At 42.5% G+C, this 25,854-nt stretch overlaps 1 protein-coding gene across 5 annotated transcripts; it reads right to left on the reverse strand.

Moving 5' to 3' along the window:
• Positions 1-477: 477 nt before the first annotated feature.
• On the reverse strand, positions 478-25,854 carry LOC124027927 (annexin A2-A-like). Of its 5 annotated transcripts, none has more exons than XM_046340129.1 (14): positions 25,728-25,854; positions 21,507-21,567; positions 21,295-21,388; positions 19,946-20,040; positions 17,947-18,060; positions 17,310-17,345; positions 17,175-17,229; positions 16,541-17,079; positions 16,331-16,390; positions 13,879-13,972; positions 13,620-13,715; positions 7,131-7,189; positions 1,703-1,825; positions 478-778 (listed from the first exon to the last, which is right to left on the reverse strand). In XM_046340129.1, the coding sequence occupies exons 2-14, from the start codon at positions 21,555-21,557 to the stop codon at positions 719-721; spliced, it is 1,476 nt and encodes a 491-aa protein (XP_046196085.1). In that variant the 5' UTR covers positions 21,558-21,567; positions 25,728-25,854; the 3' UTR covers positions 478-718. The 5 variants fall into 5 exon arrangements, with proteins under 5 accessions (XP_046196085.1, XP_046196087.1, XP_046196083.1 ...); XM_046340131.1 differs by lacking the exon at positions 17,310-17,345 and adding an exon at positions 17,630-17,665; XM_046340127.1 differs by lacking the exon at positions 17,310-17,345 and having other exon boundaries at positions 17,175-17,265; positions 25,728-25,851.

The following is a 25,854-nucleotide window of genomic DNA, read 5'->3' on the forward strand; positions in this document are numbered from 1 at the left end:
ACAAAGTTCCAGTTTTGAAAATGTGATTATTGTCCACAGTGAGGGAGAACTCCTAATAGATTACAATTTTAAACTGACTGACAACATCAAACAATTTGTTTTATATAATTCACTCAAAAACTTGGTTTGCTTGTCTTGAAAAATTACCCCCCCCCCGCCCCCCAAGTATCAAAAGGTTTTTTAAACAGCATTGTGAAGCTCCACTCAATATTCCCATCTGATTTTAAAGATATTAGATAAAGATATTAGAGCATTAGAGTGAAATCAAAGCAACCTCTCTTCCATGGAAATAAGGCCAGGAGGAAGCAGGACTGTATGGCGCTCTAACGCCCTCTAGTGGCGATATAAGGACATACACTAGCTGGATCAAACGTCGACCATTACCATTCAAAATGTCTGACTTTACTTGGGGAGAAATGTCCTAAAGACAACAGCTCTGTAATATTGTAAGATAAAATAAAATAAGAAAGGAAACTATTTAACAAAAAAATGATTTAATTTCAAAAAAACATTGCATAAAAAACATTTACTCTCAATTCTTCCGTTGGATATCTCATAATTCACAGAAAGGTGATGCAATCTGAGTAATGATGACTCTAATGCTACTGGGTGTTGTGGATAAAGGCACCGGTTCTCAATGTCTGTGTCACTAGACTGAATCAAAATAGGAACAAGGCATTGGTTTTGGGGCAAGGTGACAGTTGGTGCCAGTTGGACTTTAGTCGTCTCCTCCACACAGACTCAGCAGGACCTTCTGATAGTCTCCTTTAGTGTGCTCCTGATAGGGGACAGAAAATAAAGGAGTTGAGACCCTTTCGGTCCGCTAGGAGCTACAAGGAGGAAGGCAAGTTCAGTCAAGACCCTCAGTTTGTCATGAAACAAGACAGAGCAGGTTTAGAATTCTACGAGATGTTACACTGTGTTAGCTTGCCGTCACATCCCAATAAGAAACATAGTACTGTTGCAAGGCATGTCGGAGTTTGGGGATTGAGAGAGAGAGAGAGAGAGAGAGAGAGAGAGAGAGAGAGAGAGAGAGAGAGAGAGAGAGAGAGAGAGAGAGAGAGAGAGAGAGAGAGAGAAATGTGAGAGAGAGAGAGAGAGAGAGAGAGAGAGAGAGAGAGAGAGAGAGAGAGAGAGAGAGAGAGAGAGAGAGAGAGAGAGAGAGAGAGAGAGAGAAAAAATGTGAGAGAGAGAGAGAGAGAGAGAGAGAGAGAGAGAGAGAGAGAGAGAGAGAAAAAGTGAGAGAGAGAGAAAAAGAGAGAGAGAGAGAGAGAGAGAGAGAGAGAGAGAGAGAGAGAGAGAGAGAGAGAGAGAGAGAGAGAGAGAGAGAGAGAGAGAGACAGAAAATGCGAGAGAGAGACAGAGAGAGACAGAGAGAGACAGAGAGAGAGAGAGAGAGAGAGAGAGAGAGAGAGAGAGAGAAAATGCGAGAGAGAGAGAGAGAGAGAGAGAGAGAGAGAGAGAGAGAGAGAGAGAGAGAGAGAGAGAGAGAGAGAGAGAGAGAGAGAGAGAGAGAGAGAGAGAGAGAGACAGAGAGAGACAGAGAGAGAGAGAGAGAGAGAGAGAGAGAGAGAGAGAGAGAGAGAGAGAGAGAGAGAGACAGAGAGAGAGAGAGAGAGAGAGAGAGAGAGAGAGAGAGAGAGAGAGAGAGAGAGAGAGAGAGAGAGAATGGAAGAGAAACAGAAAAAAGAAGAGTCCTCACAGCGATGGTCTGGTACAAGGACTTCTGGTTCAGTTTCTTAAACTCTGTCCTGATCTTCATGAGGTCCACCTCACAGCGAGACACGACGATCCTGGTCACCACCTTCTCCTTGGCACTTTTACCCTGCAGGTGATGTCAACATCACATGGTGTTATTTATCAGGACAGGTAATTCATGTCCTTATAACCCTGCCGTTGCCATTGACTACCATTGTTTGTGTTTTCTCCTTCTCTCTGTCTCTGTGTTTATAGTTACAGTATCCAGGTAGCTTCCTTTCCAATGCTCTAGATGTCTCATTTAAATTAAAAAACCAATTTGGGGGGTGGGGGCGGCTCGATTTAATCCGTAACGCTGAAGTTCAGCGCCCTATGAAATAACAAAAGGTAGCATTCCCGAGTTCGTGGAATGACATTCACATGTCAAGCAGGCCATAGGAGCCCTGATCTCCGGCGATGCTGATTGGATAGAGTCCTTGGTGATGGTTTGTGTTTGTTGATGTTAGTACTGAAGAAAGCGTGGATGACGCAACCCCTCGTTTAATCAACTCATTAACGTCTGATACATAATTACTGTGGGATGTTTCTCCCACGAGATCAACTCATTAACGTCTGATACATAATTACTGTGGGATGTTTCTCCCACGAGATCAACTCATTAACGTCTGATACATAATTACTGTGGGATGTTTCTCCCACGAGATCAACTCATTAACGTCTGATACATAATTACTGTGGGATGTTTCTCCCACGAGATCAACTCATTAACGTCTGATACATAATTACTGTGGGATGTTTCTCCCACGAGATCAACTCATTAACGTCTGATACATAATTACTGTGGGATGTTTCTCCCACGAGATCAACTCATTAACGTCTGATACATAATTACTGTGGGATGTTTCTCCCACGAGATCAACTCATTAACGTCTGATACATAATTACTGTGGGATGTTTCTCCCACGAGATCAACTCATTAACGTCTGATACATAATTACTGTGGGATGTTTCTCCCACGAGATCAACTCATTAACGTCTGATACATAATTACTGTGGGATGTTTCTCCCACGAGATCAACTCATTAACGTCTGATACATAATTACTGTGGGATGTTTCTCCCACGAGATCAACTCATTAACGTCTGATACATAATTACTGTGGGATGTTTCTCCCACGAGATCAACTCATTAACGTCTGATACATAATTACTGTGGGATGTTTCTCCCACGAGATCAACTCATTAACGTCTGATACATAATTACTGTGGGATGTTTCTCCCACGAGATCAACTCATTAACGTCTGATACATAATTACTGTGGGATGTTTCTCCCACGAGATCAACTCATTAACGTCTGATACATAATTACTGTGGGATGTTTCTCCCACGAGATCAACTCATTAACGTCTGATACATAATTACTGTGGGATGTTTCTCCCACGAGATCAACTCATTAACGTCTGATACATAATTACTGTGGGATGTTTCTCCCACGAGATCAACTCATTAACGTCTGATACATAATTACTGTGGGATGTTTCTCCCACGAGATCAACTCATTAACGTCTGATACATAATTACTGTGGGATGTTTCTCCCACGAGATCAACTCATTAACGTCTGATACATAATTACTGTGGGATGTTTCTCCCACGAGATCAACTCATTAACGTCTGATACATAATTACTGTGGGATGTTTCTCCCACGAGATCAACTCATTAACGTCTGATACATAATTACTGTGGGATGTTTCTCCCACGAGATCAACTCATTAACGTCTGATACATAATTACTGTGGGATGTTTCTCCCACGAGATCAACTCATTAACGTCTGATACATAATTACTGTGGGATGTTTCTCCCACGAGATCAACTCATTAACGTCTGATACATAATTACTGTGGGATGTTTCTCCCACGAGATCAACTCATTAACGTCTGATACATAATTACTGTGGGATGTTTCTCCCACGAGATCACGAGATCAACTCATTAACGTCTGATACATAATTACTGTGGGATGTTTCTCCCACGAGATCAACTCATTAACGTCTGATACATAATTACTGTGGGATGTTTCTCCCACGAGATCAACTCATTAACGTCTGATACATAATTACTGTGGGATGTTTCTCCCACGAGATCAACTCATTAACGTCTGATACATAATTACTGTGGGATGTTTCTCCCACGAGATCAACTCATTAACGTCTGATACATAATTACTGTGGGATGTTTCTCCCACGAGATCAACTCATTAACGTCTGATACATAATTACTGTGGGATGTTTCTCCCACGAGATCAACTCATTAACGTCTGATACATAATTACTGTGGGATGTTTCTCCCACGAGATCAACTCATTAACGTCTGATACATAATTACTGTGGGATGTTTCTCCCACGAGATCAACTCATTAACGTCTGATACATAATTACTGTGGGATGTTTCTCCCACGAGATCAACTCATTAACGTCTGATACATAATTACTGTGGGATGTTTCTCCCACGAGATCAACTCATTAACGTCTGATACATAATTACTGTGGGATGTTTCTCCCACGAGATCAACTCATTAACGTCTGATACATAATTACTGTGGGATGTTTCTCCCCACGAGATCAACTCATTAACGTCTGATACATAATTACTGTGGGATGTTTCTCCCACGAGATCAACTCATTAACGTCTGATACATAATTACTGTGGGATGTTTCTCCCACGAGATCAACTCATTAACGTCTGATACATAATTACTGTGGGATGTTTCTCCCACGAGATCAACTCATTAACGTCTGATACATAATTACTGTGGGATGTTTCTCCCACGAGATCAACTCATTAACGTCTGATACATAATTACTGTGGGATGTTTCTCCCACGAGATCAACTCATTAACGTCTGATACATAATTACTGTGGGATGTTTCTCCCACGAGATCAACTCATTAACGTCTGATACATAATTACTGTGGGATGTTTCTCCCACGAGATCAACTCATTAACGTCTGATACATAATTACTGTGGGATGTTTCTCCCACGAGATCAACTCATTAACGTCTGATACATAATTACTGTGGGATGTTTCTCCCACGAGATCAACTCATTAACGTCTGATACATAATTACTGTGGGATGTTTCTCCCACGAGATCAACTCATTAACGTCTGATACATAATTACTGTGGGATGTTTCTCCCACGAGATCAACTCATTAACGTCTGATACATAATTACTGTGGGATGTTTCTCCCACGAGATCAACTCATTAACGTCTGATACATAATTACTGTGGGATGTTTCTCCCACGAGATCAACTCATTAACGTCTGATACATAATTACTGTGGGATGTTTCTCCCACGAGATCAACTCATTAACGTCTGATACATAATTACTGTGGATGTTTCTCCCACGAGATCAACTCATTAACGTCTGATACATAATTACTGTGGGATGTTTCTCCCACGAACTCTCCCACGAGATCAACTCTTAACGTCTGATACATAATTACTGTGGGATGTTTCTCCCACGAGATCAACTCATTAACGTCTGATACATAATTACTGTGGGATGTTTCTCCCACGAGATCAACTCATTAACGTCTGATACATAATTACTGTGGGATGTTTCTCCCACGAGATCAACTCATTAACGTCTGATACATAATTACTGTGGGATGTTTCTCCCACGAGATCAACTCATTAACGTCTGATACATAATTACTGTGGGATGTTTCTCCCACGAGATCAACTCATTAACGTCTGATACATAATTACTGTGGGATGTTTCTCCCACGAGATCAACTCATTAACGTCTGATACATAATTACTGTGGGATGTTTCTCCCACGAGATCAACTCATTAACGTCTGATACATAATTACTGTGGGATGTTTCTCCCACGAGATCAACTCATTAACGTCTGATACATAATTACTGTGGGATGTTTCTCCCACGAGATCAACTCATTAACGTCTGATACATAATTACTGTGGGATGTTTCTCCCACGAGATCAACTCATTAACGTCTGATACATAATTACTGTGGGATGTTTCTCCCAACTCAGATCAACTCATTAACGTCTGATACATAATTACTGTGGGATGTTTCTCCCACGAGATCAACTCATTAACGTCTGATACATAATTACTGTGGGATGTTTCTCCCACGAGATCAACTCATTAACGTCTGATACATAATTACTGTGGGATGTTTCTCCCACGAGATCAACTCATTAACGTCTGATACATAATTACTGTGGGATGTTTCTCCCACGAGATCAACTCATTAACGTCTGATACATAATTACTGTGGGATGTTTCTCCCACGAGATCAACTTTAATTCATAATTCAAATCTTCTAAAAGGGGGTTGCGGTTGAAGGGAGTTGAAAGGGGTTGAATAGGGTTGAGGTTGAAAAGGAATTGAAGGGGTTGAATGGGGGTTTAAGGGGGGTTTAATGGTGTTGAGGTTGAAAAGGAATTGAAGGGGTTGAAGGGGTTGAAAGGGTTTGGGGTTGAAGGGTGTTGAAAGGAGTTGAAGGGAGTTGAAAGGGGTTGAAGGGGGTTGAAGGGGTTGAAAGGGTTTGGGGTTGAAGGGTGTTGAAAGGAGTTGAAGGGAGTTGAAAAGGAATTGAAGGGGGTTGAAGGGAGTTGAAAGGGTTGAATAGGGTTGAGGTTGAAAAGGAATTGAAGGGGGTTGAATGGGGGTTTAAGGGGGTTTAATGGTGTTGAGGTTGAAAAGGAATTGAAGGGGGTTGAAGGGGGTTGAAAGGGTTTGGGGTTGAAGGGTGTTGAAAGGAGTTGAAGGGAGTTGAAAGGGGGTTGAAGGGGGTTGAGGGGGGTTGAAGGGTGTTGAAAGGGGGTTGAAGGGGGTTGAAAGGGTTTGGGGTTGAAGGGTGTTGAAAGGGGTTGAAGGGAGTTGAAGGGGTTGAAGGGCGTTGAAGGGGTTTAAAAGGAGTTGAAGGGAGTTGAAGGGGATTGAAGGGTGTTGAAGGGGATGAAGGGGTGGAAATGGGTTGAAGGGTGTTGAAGGGTGTTGAAGGGGATTGAAAGGGGGTGGAAATGGGTTGAGGGGTGTTGAAGGGGCTTGAAGGGGGTGGAAATGGGTTAAAGGGTGTTGAAGGATATTGAATGGGGGTTGGGGTCGAAGGGGATGGAAGGGTGATGGGGTTGAAGGGGGGTTGAAGGGTGTTGGGGTTGAAGGGGGTTGAAGGGGGTTGAAGGGGGTCGAAGGGGGTCGAAGGGGATGGAAGGGTGATGGGGTTGAAGGGGGGTTGAAGGGTGTTGGGGTTGAAGGGGATTGAAGGGGCATGAAGTTGGTTGAAAGGGTTTGTAGCAAATGTACAAATAACAATGAGTTCATTCTTTGTTTCTCATGAGGACTTGTAGTTCATCATCGTACTCAGTCACACGACAAGAGGTTAACAGATAATTACCTTCATGGCTTCGCCCAGTCTGTTAGCAAAGTACTGTTGTTTGTTCTCAAAGCACTCCACTGCAAAAACAAAGCAGAGAAGAGAACAGATTGAAATCAACCTCAACTTTGTTTCTGATATCCTCTCTGGACCTGTCACTTCCTGTTGCTTTTTCTAAAGGGTTCCTGGTAAGGAGGCTGCCTGCAGTGTATAGGCACAGATCCACAGTTTGTTTCTTAAGGGCACGACATCCCTTGAAATCAAATGTTGTTTTCTTCAAACAAGTTGCAATTACTGTTAATAAGGAATGAATCGACCGAGGGCCCATCTGGTACAAATAGGAGGGAAGGAGAGGAGGCAAGGTGGAGAGGAGTAGAGAACCCCCCACCCCCTTCTTTCCTCTCACTGCCAATTGTAATACGGTTCATAGACAACATGATGGCAGAGAGAGACCAACAGAGAGAAAGGGAGAGAGACACAGAGTGCTTTGGCAATGTTAACACATGTTTCCCATGCCAATAAAGCCCTTGAATTGAATTGAATTGAATTGAATTGAGAAAGGGACAGAGACACAGAGAGAGGGAAAGGGAGAGAGACACAGAGAGAGAGAAAGGGACAGAGACACAGAGAGAGAAATGGAGAGAGACAGAGAGAAAGGGACAGAGACACAGAGAGAGGGAAAGGGAGAGAGATACAGAGAGAGAAAGGGAGAGAGAGAGAAAGGGAGAGAGACAGAGCGAGGGAAAGGGAGAGAGATACAGAGAGAGAAAGGGAGAGAGAGAGAGAAAGGGACAGAGACAGAGCGAGGGAAAGGGAGAGACAAAGACACACAGAGAAACATAGATACACAGAAGACACACAGAAAGCGAGAAAGGGAGAGAGAGAGACACAGAGAGAGAAAGGGAGAGAGACAGAGAGAGAAAGGGAGAGAGACAGAGACACACAGAGAAACATAGATACACAGGAGACACAGAGAGAGAGAGAAAGGGAGAGAGAGACACAGAGAGACACAGAGAGAGACAGAGAGAGAGAGAGAGACACAGAGAGAGAAAGGGAGAGAGAGAGACACAGAGAGAGACACAGAGAGAGAGAGAGACACAGAGAGAGACACAGAGAGAGACACAGAGAGAGAGAGAGACACCGAGAGAGACACAGAGAGAGAGAGAGACACAGAGAGAGACACAGAGAGAGAGAGACACAGAGAGAGACACAGAGAGAGACACAGAGAGAGAGAGACACAGAGAGAGACACAGAGAGAGAGAGACACACAGAGAGAGACACAGAGAGAGAGAGACACAGAGAGAGACACAGAGAGAGACACAGAGAGAGAGAGAGACACAGAGAGAGACACAGAGAGAGAGAGAGACACAGAGAGAGACACAGAGAGAGAGAGACACAGAGAGAGACACAGAGAGAGACACAGAGAGAGAGAGAGACACAGAGAGAGACAGAGAGAGAGAGAGACACAGAGAGAGACACAGAGAGAGAGAGACAGAGAGAGACACAGAGAGAGACACAGAGAGAGAGAGAGACACCGAGAGAGACACAGAGAGAGAGAGACACAGAGAGAGACACAGACAGAGAGAGACACAGAGAGAGAGACACACAGAGAGAGAGACAGAGAGAGAGAGACAGAGAGACACAGAGAGAGACACAGAGAGAGACACAGAGAGAGAGAGAGAGAGACACAGAGAGAGACACAGAGAGAGAGACACAGAGAGAGACACAGAGAGAGAGAGACACAGAGAGAGACACAGAGAGAGAGACACAGAGAGAGACACAGAGAGAGAGAGACACAGAGAGAGATAGAGTAACGCATAAACGGCGGAAGTGGAGTCTTGAGTGACACAGACATTCTGGAGACGGGAGCCTCGTACATTATCAATGGACAGGTAATGTTATGCAGAAGAGATTAAACGGATAGATCATTCTGGAACTAGTCAGAGAGGAATTGATGGGCTTTGTAGGAGTGTGTCAGAAACAATGGAGCTGTTTAGAAGTTAATGTAGAGGTAAGAGTATCTAATGTAGAGGTAAGAGGAGCTAGAGGAGCTAATGTAGAGGTAAGAGGAGCTAATGTAGTAGTAAGAGGAGCTAATGTAGTGGTAAGAGTATCTAGTGTAGAGGTAACAGTATCTAGTGTAGAGGTAAGAGGAGCTAATGTAGAGGTAAGAGTATCTAGTGTAGAGGTAAGAGGAGCTAGAGGAGCTAATGTAGAGGTAAGAGTATCTAATGTAGCAGTAAGAGGAGCTAGAGGAGCTAATGTAGAGGTAAGAGTATCTAATGTAGAGGTAAGAGGAGCTAGAGGAGCTAATGTAGTGGTAAGAGTCTCTAATGTAGAGGTAAGAGTATCTAATGTAGAGGTAAGAGGAGCAAGAGGAGCTAATGTAGTGGTAAGAGTATCTAATGTAGTGGTAAGAGTATCTAATGTAGTGATAAGAGTATCTAATGTAGAGGTAAGAGTATCTAATGTAGTGGTAAGAGTATCTAATGTAGAGGTAAGAGTATCTAATGTAGAGGTAAGAGGAGCAAGAGGAGCTAATGTAGTGGTAAGAGTATCTAATGTAGTGGTAAGAGTATCTAATGTAGTGGTAAGAGTATCTAATGTAGAGGTAAGAGTATCTAATGTAGAGGTAAGAGGAGCAAGAGGAGCTAATGTAGTGGTAAGAGTATCTAATGTAGAGGTAAGAGTATCTAATGTAGTGATAAGAGTATCTAATGTAGTGGTAAGAGTATCTAATGTAGTGGTAAGAGTATCTAATGTAGAGGTAAGAGTATCTAATGTAGTGGTAAGAGTCTCTAATGTAGAGGTAAGAGTATCTAATGTAGAGGTAAGAGGAGCAAGAGGAGCTAATGTAGTGGTAAGAGTATCTAATGTAGTGGTAAGAGTATCTAATGTAGTGATAAGAGTATCTAATGTAGTGGTAAGAGTATCTAATGTAGTGGTAAGAGTATCTAATGTAGAGGTAAGAGTATCTAATGTAGAGGTAAGAGGAGCAAGAGGAGCTAATGTAGTGGTAAGAGTATCTAATGTAGAGGTAAGAGTATCTAATGTAGTGATAAGAGTATCTAATGTAGTGGTAAGAGTATCTAATGTAGTGGTAAGAGTATCTAATGTAGAGGTAAGAGTATCTAATGTAGAGGTAAGAGTATCTAATGTAGAGGTAAGAGTATCTAATGTAGAGGTAAGAGTATCTAATGTAGAGGTAAGAGTATCTAATGTAGAGGTAAGAGTATCTAATGTAGAGGTAAGAGTATCTAATGTAGAGGTAAGAGTATCTAATGTAGTGGTAAGAGTATCTAATGTAGTGGTAAGAGTATCTAATGTAGAGGTAAGAGGAGCTAGAGGAGCAAATGTAGAGGTAAGAGTATCTAATTTATTGGTAAGAGTATCTAATGTAGTGGTAAGAGTATCTAATATAGAGGTAAGTATATCTAATGTAGAGGTAAGAGGCTCTAATTTAGTAGTAAGAGGAGCTAGAGGAGCTAATGTAGAGGTAAGAGTATCTAATGTAGAGGTAAGAGTATTTAATGTAATGGTAAGAGTATCTAATGTAGAGGTAAGTATATCTAATGTAGAGGTAAGAGGCTCTAATTTAGTAGTAAAAGGAGCTAGAGGAGCTAATGTAGAGGTAAGAGTATCTAATTTATTGGTAAGAGTATCTAATGCAGTGGTAAGAGTATCTAATATAGAGGTAAGTATATCTAATGTAGAGGTAAGAGGCTCTAATTTAGTAGTAAGACGAGCTAGAGGAGCTAATGTAGAGGTAAGAGTATCTAATGTAGTGGTAAGAGTATCTAATGTGGTGGTAAGAGTATCTAATGTAGTGGTAAGAGTACCTAATGTAGTGGTAAGAGGAGCTAATGTAGAGGTAAGAGTATCTAATGTAGTAGTAGGAGTATCTAATGTAGAGGTAAGAGGAGCTAGAGGAGCAAATGTAGAGGTAAGAGTATCTAATGTCGTGGTAAGAGTCTCTGATGTAGTGGTAAGAGTATCTAATGTAGAGATAAGAGTATCTAATGTATAGGTAAGAGGAGCTAATGTAGAGGTAAGAGGAGCTAGAGGAGCTAATGTAGTAGTAAGAGTATCTAATGTAGAGGTAAGAGTATGTAATGTAGTGGTAAGAGTCTCTAATGTAGTGGTAAGAGTCTCTAATGTAGAGGTAAGAGGAGCTAGAGGAGCTAATGTGGAGGTAAGAGTATCTAATGTAGAGGTAAGAGGAGCTAGAGGAGCTAATGTGGAGGTAAGAGTATCTAATGTAGAGGTAAGAGTATCTAATGTAGAGGTAAGACTATATAATGTAGAGGTAAGATTATCTAATGTAGTGGTAAGAGTATCTAATGTAGAGGTAAGAGGAGCTAGAGGAGCTAATGTGGAGGTAAGAGTATCTAATGTAGTGGTAAGAGTATCTAATGTAGTGGTAAGAGTATCTAATGTAGAGGTAAGAGGAGCTAGAGGAGCAAATGTAAAGGTAAGAGTATCTCATTTAGTAGTAAGAGTATCTAATGTAGTGGTAAGAGGAGCTAGAGGAGCTAATGTAGTGGTAAGAGTATCTAATGTAGTGGTAAGAGGAGCTAGAGGAGCTAATGTAGTGGTAAGAGTATCTAATGTAGTGGTAAGAGTATCTAATGTAGAGGTAAGAGTATCTAATGTAGTGGTAAGAGTATCTAATGTAGTGGTCAAAGTATCTAATGTAGTGGTAAGAGTATCTAATGTAGAGGTAAGAGTATCTAATGTAGAGGTAAGAGTATCTAATGTAGAGGTAAGAGTATCTAATGTAGTGGTAAGAGTATCTAATGTAGTGGTAAGAGTATCTAATGTAGAGGTAAGAGTATCTAATGTAGAGGTAAGAGTATCTAATGTAGAGGTAAGAGTATCTAATGTAGAGGTAAGAGTATCTAATGTAGAGGTAAGAGTATCTAATGTAGTGGTAAGAGTATCTAATGTAGTGGTAAGAGTATCTAATGTAGTGGTCAAAGTATCTAATGTAGTGGTAAGAGTATCTAATGTAGTGGTAAGAGTATCTAATGTAGTGGTAAGAGTATCTAATGTAGTGGTAAGAGTATCTAATGTAGAGGTAAGAGTATCTAATGTAGAGGTAAGAGTATCTAATGTAGTGGTAAGAGGAGATAGAGTATCTAATGTAGAGGTAAGAGTATCTAATGTAGTAGTGAAGAGGCGACTCCGGGATGTTGGCCTTCTAGGCAGAGTTGCAAAGAAAAATCTAAATCTCAAACTGGCCAATAGAAAGAAAAGATTAAGATGGGCAAAATAACACAGACACTGGACAGAGGAACTCTGCCTAGAAGGCCAGCATCCTGGAGTCACCTCTTCATGTTGAGACTAGTGTTTTGCGGGTACTGTTTAATGATGCAGCCAGTTAGAGGACTTGTGACTTGTCTGTTTCTCAAACGTGACACTCTAATGTACTTGTCCTCTTTCTCAGTTGTGCACCGGGGCCTCCCACTCCTCTTTCTATTCTGGTTAGAGCCAGTTTGAGCTGCTCTATGAAGGGAGTAGTACACAGCGTTGTACGAGATTTTCAGTTTCTTGGCAATTTCTCAATGGAATAGCCGTAATTTCTCAGAACAAGAATAGACTGACGAGTTTGAGATGAAAGTTCTTTGTTTCTGGCCATTTGAGCCTGTAATCGAACCCACAAATGCTGATGCTACAGATACTCAACTAGTCTAAAGAAGGACCGTTTCATTGCTTCTTTAGTCAGGTCAACAGTTTTCAGCTGTTCTAACATAATTGCGAAAGGGGTTTCTAATGATAAATTAGCCTTTTAAATGATAAACTTGGATTAGCTAACACAATGTGCCATTGGAATGATGATAATGATAATGGGACTCTGATAATGGGGCCTCTGATAATGGGCCTCTGATAATGGGCCTCTGATAATGGGCCTCTGATAATGGGCCTCTGTACGCCTATATAGATATTCCATTAAAAGTAAATCTGCCGTTTCCAGCTACAATCGTAATTTACATCATTAACAATTTCTACACTGTATTTCTGATCAATGTGATGTTATTTTAATGGACTTTTTTTTCAAAAACAAGGAGATTTCTAAGTGACCCCAAACTTTTAAACGGAAGTGTATATATATATATATATATTATAGAATGTAGGTATATGATACAGATGTATATATTATAGAATGTAGGTATATGATATAGATGTATATATTATAGAATACATGTTATAAGTTATAGATGTATATATGATAGAATGTAGGTATATGATATAGATGTATATATTATAGAATGTAGGTATATGATATAGATGTATATATTATAGAATGTAGGTATATGATATAGATGTATATATTATAGAATGTAGGAGTATGATATAGATGTATATATTCTAGAATACAGGGTTATATGATATAGATGTATATATTATAGAATGTAGGTATATGCCACAGATGTATATATTATAGAATGTAGATATATGATACAGATGTATATATTATAGAATGTAGATATATGATATGTAGAATGTTACCCAGTGTCAGGAAGGACTTCTCCAGGTCTCCCTTCACCTCCTTCCTGATACTCTCCTGCATGTCGTATGGACTGTAGCTCTTGTACCTGTCAAACACTGGAACAGACACAGCCAACATTTGGTCATCTTTCTGAAGAGTCACCGGGTTGATAGAAAACATCTACAATGTCTGGTTGTCGCCCATCTTGACTTTGAGTTTGAGTATTTTGTCCAAACGATCCTGTGTGCATGAAGAGGTCCCTCGTTACAGAGTCGGTACCTTTCTGTAGGTGGGGGACACTTCTCTCTGACATGATGGTGATCCATGTAGCCACGTCAGTCCCTTTCCTCTTCACTCCAGCCTCATACAGAGCCTACAGAGACAGGAGAGGACCATCAACAAGAGACAGAGCTGTCTACTACCCCTAAGTAATCTACAGAGACACAGCTGTCTACTACCCCTAAGTAATCTACAGAGACACAGCTGTCTACTACCCCTAAGTAATCTACAGAGACACAGCTGTCTACTACCCCTAAGTAATCTACAGAGACACAGCTGTCTACTACCCCTAAGTAATCTACAGAGACACAGCTGTCTACTACCCCTAAGTAATCTACAGAGACACAGCTGTCTACTACCCCTAAGTAATCTACAGAGACAGGAGAGGACCATCAACAAGAGACACAGCTGTCTACTACCCCTAAGTAATCTACAGAGACACAGCTGTCTACGACCCCTAAGTAATCTACAGAGACACAGCTGTCTACTACCCCTAAGTAATCTACAGAGACACAGCTGTCTACGACCCCTAAGTAATCTACAGAGACACAGCTGTCTACTACCCCTAAGTAATCTACAGAGACACAGCTGTCTACGACCCCTAAGTAATCTACAGAGACACAGCTGTCTACTACCCCTAAGTAATCTACAGAGACACAGCTGTCTACTACCCCTAAGTAATCTACAGAGACACAGCTGTCTACTACCCCTAAGTAATCTACAGAGACACAGCTGTCTACTACCCCTAAGTAATCTACAGAGACACAGCTGTCTACTACCCCTAAGTAATCTACAGAGACACAGCTGTCTACGACCCCTAAGTAATCTACAGAGACACAGCTGTCTACGACCACTAAGTAATCTACAGAGACAGGAGAGGACCATCAACAAGAGACACAGCTGTCTACTACCCCTAAGTAATCTACAGAGACACAGCTGTCTACTACCCCTAAGTAATCTACAGAGACACAGCTGTCTACTACCCCTAAGTAATCTACAGAGACACAGCTGTCTACTACCCCTAAGTAATCTACAGAGACACAGCTGTCTACTACCCCTAAGTAATCTACAGAGACAGGAGAGGACCATCAACAAGAGACACAGCTGTCTACTACCCCTAAGTAATCTACAGAGACACAGCTGTCTACTACCCCTAAGTAATCTACAGAGACACAGCTGTCTACTACCCCTAAGTAATCTACAGAGACACAGCTGTCTACTACCCCTAAGTAATCTACAGAGACACAGCTGTCTACTACCCCTAAGTAATCTACAGAGACACAGCTGTCTACTACCCCTAAGTAATCTACAGAGACACAGCTGTCTACTACCCCTAAGTAATCTACAGAGACACAGCTGTCTACTACCCCTAAGTAATCTACAGAGACACAGCTGTCTACTACCCCTAAGTAATCTACAGAGACAGGAGAGGACCATCAACAAGAGACACAGCTGTCTACTACCCCTAAGTAATCTACAGAGACACAGCTGTCTACTACCCCTAAGTAATCTACAGAGACACAGCTGTCTACTACCCCTAAGTAATCTACAGAGACACAGCTGTCTACTACCCCTAAGTAATCTACAGAGACACAGCTGTCTACTACCCCTAAGTAATCTACAGAGACACAGCTGTCTACTACCCCTAAGTAATCTACAGAGACACAGCTGTCTACGACCCCTAAGTAATCTACAGAGACACAGCTTTCTACTACCCCTAAGTAATCTACAGAGACACAGCTGTCTACTACCCCTAAGTAATCTACAGAGACACAGCTGTCTACTACCCCTAAGTAATCTACAGAGACACAGCTGTCTACTACCCCTAAGTAATCTACAGAGACACAGCTGTCTACTACCCCTAAGTAATCTACAGAGACACAGCTGTCTACTACCCCTAAGTAATCTACAGAGACACAGCTGTCTACTACCCCTAAGTAATCTACAGAGACACAGCTGTCTACTACCCCTAAGTAATCTACAATGCTTTAGTGTTTGGGTCTGGTAGGGTGTTTTACTGTCTGTATCAATGCTTTAGTGATTGGTTCTGGTAGGGTGTTTTACTGTCTGTATCAATGCTTTAGTGAATGGTTCTGGTAGGGTGTTTTACTGTCTGTATCAATGCTTTAGTGAGTGGTTCTGGTAGGGTGTTTTACTGTCTGTATCAATGCTTTAGTGAGTGGTTCTGGTAGGGTGTTTTACTGTCTGTATCAATGCTTTAGTGATTGGTTCTGGTACAGTGTTTTACTGTCTGTATCAATGCTTTAGTGATTGGTTCTGGTAGGGTGTTTTACTGTCTGTATCAATGCTTTAGTGATTGGTTCTGGTACAGTGTTTTACTGTCTGTATCAATGCTTTAGTGTTTGGTTCTGGTAGGGTGTTTTACTGTCTGTATCAATGCTTTAGTGAGTGGTTCTGGTAGGGTGTTTTACTGTCCGTGTACTTGTCTTACTCTGGCATCCTGGTCGATCTTCTCGTAGTCAACAATATTTGAGGGCTCATCTCTCTTTGCCTATTGAATGACATAGAATACAATGGAGAACACAGTTTTACACCAATATTCAGACGAGACTCCTTCGTATCCAAATCATTACTATTAATAACGCCAGTGGTTGGTCAATCTTAGGAAGCTCGATGTTGTAACGTCGTTGTATGATCCTACCTGTACCAGGGCCAACAGCAGACTCCTGAAGTCTCCTGATGTGTCTCCTACCTGTACCAGGGCCAACAGCAGACTCCTGAAGTCTCCTGATGTGTCTCCTACCTGTACCAGGGCCAACAGCAGACTCCTGAAGTCTCCTGATGTGTCTCCTACCTGTACCAGGGCCAACAGCAGACTCCTGAAGTCTCCTGATGTGTCTCCTACCTGTACCAGGGCCAACAGCAGACTCCTGAAGTCTCCTGATGTGTCTCCTACCTGTACCAGGGCCAACAGCAGACTCCTGAAGTCTCCTGATGTGTCTCCTACCTGTACCAGGGCCAACAGCAGACTCCTGAAGTCTCCTGATGTGTCTCCTACCTGTACCAGGGCCAACAGCAGACTCCTGAAGTCTCCTGATGTGTCTCCTACCTGTACCAGGGCCAACAGCAGACTCCTGAAGTCTCCTGATGTGTCTCCTACCTGTACCAGGGCCAACAGCAGACTCCTGAAGTCTCCTGATGTGTCTCCAGCCACGTCCTTCTCCAGCTCCTTCTTAAACACTGTGGATATAAAAAAAATATATTTTTTTAAACACACAATCCTTACGTTTTCAATCTGATCTCGATCCTAATTCTAGTTTGTTTCTCCTACTTACACTCCTTGTAGACGCGTTTGATTTCCACCAGTTCTTCAGCGCTGCGGGAACAGACCATCTCTATCAGAGTCTCCTCATCGGTCCCCAGACCCTGGAGAGAACAGTGGTTTTAACAGCAGTATGACTAGTACAGACCATCTCTATCAGAGTCTCCTCATCGGTCCCTAGACCCTGGAGAGAACAGTGGTTTTAACAGCAGTATGACAAGTACAGACCATCTCTATCAGAGTCTCCTCATCGGTCCCTAGACCCTGGAGGGAACAGTGGTTTTAACAGCAGTATGACTAGTACAGACCATCTCTATCAGAGTCTCCTCATCGGTCCCCAGACCCTGGAGGGAACAATGGTTTTAACAGCAGTATGACTAGTACAGACCATCTCTATCAGAGTCTCCTCATCGGTCCCCAGACCCTGGAGGGAACAATGGTTTTAACAGCAGTATGACTAGTACAGACCATCTCTATCAGAGTCTCTTCATCGGTCCCTAGACCCTGGAGGGAACAATGGTTTTAACAGCAGTATGACTAGTACAGACCATCTCTATCAGAGTCTCCTCATCGGTCCCTAGACCCTGGAGGGAACAGTGGTTTTAACAGCAGTATGAATAGCAAGTCTGTGTCTAGGCCACACATCCATCAGACCAGGAGAGGGCAGCAGTGACTGTGCTCCGTGTTGTTTAGGCCACACATCCATCAGACCAGGAGAGGGCAGCAGTGACTGTGCTCCGTGTCGTTTAGGCTTCACGTAGGAAAGATGGCGGCCTCCTCCTCACCTTGATGGATCCTTTGATCTCCGAGGCGTCGTACTGAGCCGTACTCTTCATCAGTCCCAGAATTACAGCCTCCAGAGACCCAGACAGAGCCCCCTTCAGAGCTGTGATCATGTCCTACGGGAGAGACATACACAGAGATGATAGACCGTCCCACTCTAAAATACACAGAGATGATAGACCGTCGCTCTGTAAAATACACAGAGATGATAGACCGTCCCACTCTAAAATACACAGAGATGATAGACCGTCCCACTCTAAAATACACAGAGATGATAGACCGTCGCTCTGTAAAATACACAGAGATGATAGACCGTCCCACTCTAAAATACACAGAGATGATAGACCGTCCAACTGTAAAATACACAGAGATGATAGACCGTCGCTCTGTAAAATACACAGAGATGATAGACCGTCGCTCTGTAAAATACACAGAGATGATAGACCGTCCCACTCTAAAATACACAGAGATGATAGACCGTCGCTCTGTAAAATACACAGAGATGATAGACCATCGCTCTGTAAAATACACAGAGATGATAGACCATCGCTCTGTAAAATACACAGAGATGATAGACCGTCCCACTCTAAAATACACAGAGATGATAGACCGTCGCTCTGTAAAATACACAGAGATGATAGACCGTCCCACTCTAAAATACACAGAGATGATAGACCGTCCCACTGTAAAATACACAGAGATGATAGACCGTCGCTCTGTAAAATACACAGAGATGATAGACCGTCGCTCTGTAAAATACACAGAGATGATAGACCGTCGCACAGAGATGATAGACCGTCGCTCTGTAAAATACACAGAGATGATAGACCGTCGCTCTGTAAAATACACAGAGATGATAGACCGTCGCTCTGTAAAATACACAGAGATGATAGACCGTCGCTCTGTAAAATACACAGAGATGATAGACCGTCCCACTCTAAAATACACAGAGATGATAGACCATCGCTCTGTAAAATACACAGAGATGATAGACCGTCGCACAGAGATGATAGACCGTCGCTCTGTAAAATACACAGAGATGATAGACCGTCGCTCTGTAAAATACACAGAGATGATAGACCATCGCTCTGTAAAATACACAGAGATGATAGACCATCGCTCTATAAAATACACAGAGATGATAGACCGTCGCTCTGTAAAATACACAGAGATGATAGACCGTCGCTCTGTAAAATACACAGAGATGATAGACCGTCCCACTCTAAAATACACAGAGATGATAGACCGTCCCACTCTAAAATACACAGAGATGATAGACCGTCCCACTCTAAAATACACAGAGATGATAGACCGTCCCACTCTAAAATACACAGAGATGATAGACCGTCCCACTCTAAAATACACAGATGATAGACCGTCGCTCTGTAAAATACACAGAGATGATAGACCATCGCTCTGTAAAATACACAGAGATGATAGACCGTCGCTCTGTAAAATACACAGAGATGATAGACCGTCGCTCTGTAAAATACACAGAGATGATAGACCGTCGCTCTGTAAAATACACAGAGATGATAGACCGTCCCACTCTAAAATACACAGAGATGATAGACCGTCGCTCTGTAAAATACACAGAGATGATAGACCGTCGCACAGAGATGATAGACCGTCGCTCTGTAAAATACACAGAGATGATAGACCGTCGCTCTGTAAAATACACAGAGATGATAGACCGTCGCTCTGTAAAATACACAGAGATGATAGACCGTCCAACTGTAAAATACACAGAGATGATAGACCGTCGCACAGAGATGATAGACCATCGCTCTGTAAAATACACAGAGATGATAGACCGTCGCTCTGTAAAATACACAGAGATGATAGACCGTCGCTCTGTAAAATACACAGAGATGATAGACCGTCCAACTGTAAAATATGTCTAAATGAGGTTGGATTATCTTGATGTCCACATTAGCAGCAGTTGCTTTATGAAAAAGCATCTTGCTGATGAAAAAACAATCTCTATTTCCCCTTCTTCACCTTCTTGGATCTCTTCTCATACTCGAAGGCGATCTCTCTCCTCTGGGAGTAGCTCCGTCTGGTCAAGATGTCAATGATGGTCAGCTCATCCACACCTGGGGAACATGGGAAATATTACACAGGTGTGATTAACATACATTTATGTTAATTAATTAACACCTGGGGAACATGGGAAATATTACACAGGTGTGATTAACATACATTTATGTTAATTAATTAACAGCTGGGGAACATGGGAAATATTACACAGGTGTGATTAACATACATTTATGTTAATTAATTAACAGCTGGGGAACATGGGAAATATTACACAGGTGTGATTAACATACATTTATGTTAATTAATTAACAGCTGGGGAACATGGGAAATATTCCATTTTATATACAACGGCCACACTAGCTTTAAGTATATAGAGTAGGTATATTATAGTAGGAAGTAAATGTCTGATATATCTCATGAAAACGTTTTTGATGAGATTGAAACTGATAAAAAAGAAAGATGAAATGCCAAAACAGCAACAGTCACATTTCCTTCATGTATCACTGATCTGCAAGGCCTCGATTCGGGACAGTAAACACTGTTGGTGGAAAAACCCCAGCTAGTCAGGGCTTTCATTGGGTACAGGGGGGGCTGCAGTGAGTCAGCAGTGGTTGGTTTGTGGCAGACCGACAGGCCTGGAAAGCCAAGGCGTTGTCAGACAGAAAATCCCTGTCTTCTCTGTGGGGTTTAGAGAAGTTATGTTGGGAACACAGGCAGGAAAGTGACTCAACCAGCACCGTGCTCACGGAGATGTTTCCATGGAGATGTTTCCATGGAGATGTTTCCATGGAGATGTTTCCATTAATATAAATACAAACCAATGTCAAGAATCAGGATTACGTTTTTTTCTCTAAATCGCCGGAATTTAACAACGATTGATGAAAATGGTGTGAAAAGACAAATGCTTTCACAGGCATAGACAACAAGGATGGCAAATAGATACTATGGAAATGCAACGTGGCTGAGATGAAATATGGTCAACTGATCCAATGATCAATTACGGGCACGGCACCACAGAAGAAAGGTGCGATGTGGTTGGCAAGGTGTAGTAACGTAAAGCGGCCAGCAGATGGCGCTAAATCGCATTACTGTTACCAGCTCATACTGAGTTCTGTTTATATAGTAACCACTCTAGATAAAAAACGGAATTACTCTGATATTATGACACTTAATATTAGTGCAAATACATTGTGACAGATATATTAATATGCACCTATCAAGTTCACAACATATTTCTATTCTACAAAACATTATGAAGCGATAGACTGTAACTGATGGGACTACGGTAATCGTTGCTGTGATTCTCTCACCCTTGGTTTTGACAGCCGTTTCTATCCTGGCGGCATCTTTAGCTGGATCAAAATCCCTTGCTGCCACCACCGTGGGGAATTTAGGCTCGCTCTCCTGAAGGGGACACAGTTACCAAGTTACCCGTTTATAATCACCTGACAGAGGACAGATTTCATTACAGGTTGACCCCATGACCTTAACGTTGACAGTAGTTTAGCTATAGGGAACTCACCCCGCCAAAATTCAGCGTGAGCTGGCCCAGGAACTCGGAAACCAACGCCATTGTGAAATCCCTGTAAAAAAAAATAAAAAATAAAAAATAAAAGAAAGATAAGTTATATTAGGTTAAAAGTATATGATGGGCTGTAAAATGAGCTTTAGGATGTGTCACACCGTCACCGTGGTAACCCAGCTGGAGGCTCCAACGGTCTCATTTATGATCTTAGATACGGAATGAGGTCACTTCCTTAGAGACTAGTACCAGACAGACACATACATAATAAACTGAAAAGTTACAGTAGTTGTCGAGACAACGAATGACAAACGTGTAAACATTTAAACACACAACATGAGATACCGCCCAGAATCAGGGTGTAGATGAACGTCCATTTAAACACACAACATGAGATACCGCCCAGAATCAGGGTGTAGATGAACGTCCATTTAAACACACAACATGAGATACCGCCCAGAATCAGGGTGTAGATGAACGTCCATTTAAACACACAACATGCGATACCGCCCAGAATCAGGGGTTAGATGAACGTCCATTTAAACACACAACATGAGATACCGCCCAGAATCAGGGTGTAGATGAACGTCCATTTAAACACACAACATGAGATACCGCCCAGAATCAGGGTGTAGATGAACGTCCATTTAAACACACAACATGCGATACCGCCCAGAATCAGGGGTTAGATGAACGTCCATTTAAACACACAACATGCGATACCGCCCAGAATCAGGGTGTAGATGAACGTCCATTTAAACACACAACATGAGATACCGCCCAGAATCAGGGTGTAGATGAACGTCCATTTAAACACACAACATGCGATACCGCCCAGAATCAGGGGTTAGATGAACGTCCATTTAAACACACAACATGAGATACCGCCCAGAATCAGGGGTTAGATGAACGTCCATTTAAACACACAACATGAGATACCGCCCAGAATCAGGGTGTAGATGAACGTCCATTTAAACACACAACATGAGATACCGCCCAGAATCAGGGTGTAGATGAACGTCCATTTAAACACACAACATGAGATACCGCCCAGAATCAGGGTGTAGATGAACGTCCATTTAAACACACAACATGCGATACCGCCCAGAATCAGGGGTTAGATGAACGTCCATTTAAACACACAACATGAGATTACCGCCCAGAATCAGGGTGTAGATGAACGTCCATTTAAACACACAACATGAGATACCGCCCAGAATCAGGGTGTAGATGAACGTCCATTTAAACACACAACATGAGATACCGCCCAGAATCAGGGGTTAGATGAACGTCCATTTAAACACACAACATGCGATACCGCCCAGAATCAGGGTGTAGATGAACGTCCATTTAAACACACAACATGAGATACCGCCCAGAATCAGGGTGTAGATGAACGTCCATTTAAACACACAACATGCGATACTGCCCAGAATCAGGGGTTAGATGAACGTCCATTTAAACACACAACATGAGATACCGCCCAGAATCAGGGGTTAGATGAACGTCCATTTAAACACACAACATGAGATACCGCCCAGAATCAGGGTGTAGATGAACGTCCATTTAAACACACAACATGAGATACCGCCCAGAATCAGGGTGTAGATGAACGTCCATTTAAACACACAACATGAGATACCGCCCAGAATCAGGGTGTAGATGAACGTCCATTTAAACACACAACATGAGATACCGCCCAGAATCAGGGTGTAGATGAACGTCCATTTAAACACACAACATGAGATACCGCCCAGAATCAGGGTGTAGATGAAAGTACATTTAAACACACAACATGAGATACCGCCCAGAATCAGGGTGTAGATGAACATCCATTTAAACACACAACATGTGAGAATCAGTTGGGAGGAGTGGTAAGTTTTTTTCCAACAATGGCAGAGGCCAATAATATTTAATCACCTAGCAACCATGCATGACAGAGTTCTTGGAGTGGGAACTAACTTCCCCTCCTCCATGTAAGCAGGAAGTGTGAGTCACATATCCTGGTCCATTCCACAGGCCCTGCTGTGTTGCATATAGACCCACTGTACTGGTACCTTTAATGGACTCAGAATCTGTCTTGGCTCCACAGGCCCTGCTGAGTTATGAGTCATGAAATATCATATACCCAATTAGATCTACTGTGATGGTAGTTTTACAGGACTAATGACACAGTGGGCTGGGATAAACACGCTGTGTGTGTGTGTGTGTGTGTGTGTGTGTGTGTGTGTGTGTGTGTGTGTGTGTGTGTGTGTGTGTGTGTGTGTGTGTGTGTGTGTGTGTGTGTGTGTGTGTGTGTGTGTGTGTGTGTGTGTAACACCAAGGTCGGTACCACCCAACATTCCACCACAGACTGTTAGAATTCCAGGGGCAAGCCCACTGTGTTGCCGTGCCAACTCATTTACTGTGTGTGTGTGTACAGTACACACACACACACACACACACACACACACACACACACACACACACACACACACACACACACACACACACACACACACACACACACACACACACACACACACACACACACACACACACTTCATGTTTAACGTTGATTAGGGATAAATAACAATGTCATCAAAAGTAGTGAAAAAGAGAGTTGGACAGAATCAGCATGACTATAAAAACATTGTATGTCAAAGAAAGAATCTACTGCTTCCAAGAAGCTGTTCATTCATTTAGTGACGATCAGACAGACAGACAGACAGACAGACAGACAGACAGACAGACAGACAGACAGACAGACAGACAGACAGACAGACAGACAGACAGACAGACAGACAGACAGACAGACAGACAGACAGACAGACAGACAGACAGACAGACAGACAGACAGACAGACAGACAGACAGACAGACAGACAGACAGACAGACAGACAGACAGACAGACAGACAGACAGACAGACAGACAGACAGACAGACAGACAGACAGACAGACAGGTCTGTGTTCTAGATGGCTACAGGCGTTTGAAAGACAGTGAAGACATTGTGTCTAGCAGAGATAGTATAGAGCCTGCACTAACTTATTCTAGAGTAAGAACCTAGAGATAGCTGACTTCCCTTAGAGAACAGAACAGAACCTAGAGATAGCTGACTTCCCTTAGAGAACAGAACAGAACCTAGAGATAGCTGACTTCCCTTAGAGAACAGAACAGAACCTAGAGATAGCTGACTTCCCTTAGAGAACAGAACAGAACCTAGAGATAGCTGACTTCCCTTAGAGAACAGAACAGAACCTAGAGATAGCTGACTTCCCTTAGAGAACAGAACAGAACCTAGAGATAGCTGACTTCCCTTAGAGAACAGAACCTAGAGATAGCTGACTTCCCTTAGAGAACAGAACAGAACCTAGAGATAGCTGACTTCCCTTAGAGAACAGAACAGAACCTAGAGATAGCTGACTTCCCTTAGAGAACAGAACAGAACCTAGAGATAGCTGACTTCCCTTAGAGAACAGAACAGAACCTAGAGATAGCTGACTTCCCTTAGAGAACAGAACAGAACCTAGAGATAGCTGACTTCCCTTAGAGAACAGAACAGAACCTAGAGATAGCTGACTTCCCTTAGAGAACAGGACCTAGAGATAGCGGACTTCCCTTAGAGAACAGGAACTAGAGATAGCTGACTTCCCTTAGAGAACAGAACAGAACCTAGAGATAGCGGACTTCCCTTAGAGAACAGAACCTAGAGATAGCTGACTTCCCTTAGAGAACAGAACCTAGAGATAGCTGATTTACCTTAGAGAACAGAACAGAACCTAGAGATAGCTGACTTCCCTTAGAGAACAGGACCTAGAGATAGCGGACTTCCCTTAGAGAACAGAACCTAGAGATAGCTGACTTCCCTTAGAGAACAGAACCTAGAGATAGCTGACTTCCCTTAGAGAACAGGACCTAGAGATAGATGACTTCCCTTAGAGAACAGGACCTAGAGATAGATGACTTCCCTTAGAGAACAGAACCTAGAGATAGCTGACTTCCCTTAGAGAACAGGACCTAGAGATAGATGACTTCCCTTAGAGAACAGAACCTAGAGATAGCTGACTTCCCTTAGAGAACAGAACCTAGAGATAGCTGACTTCCCTTAGAGAACAGGACCTAGAGATAGCTGACTTCCCTTAGAGAACAGGACCTAGAGATAGCTGACTTCCCTTAGAGAACAGGACCTAGAGATAGATGACTTCCCTTAGAGAACAGAACCTAGAGATAGCTGACTTACCTTAGAGAACAGAACCTAGAGATAGCAGTAGATTGTTCCCGTTATGAAGTCTGTTCAGGGTGTGGTGCTGGTTAAATACCGCTGGCAGAACACACTGGTATGACTCAAAGCACGGCTCCAACTCCTG

Source organism: Oncorhynchus gorbuscha, unplaced genomic scaffold (assembly GCF_021184085.1).
Source record: "Oncorhynchus gorbuscha isolate QuinsamMale2020 ecotype Even-year unplaced genomic scaffold, OgorEven_v1.0 Un_scaffold_3562, whole genome shotgun sequence".
Classification (NCBI taxonomy): domain Eukaryota; kingdom Metazoa; phylum Chordata; class Actinopteri; order Salmoniformes; family Salmonidae; genus Oncorhynchus; species Oncorhynchus gorbuscha.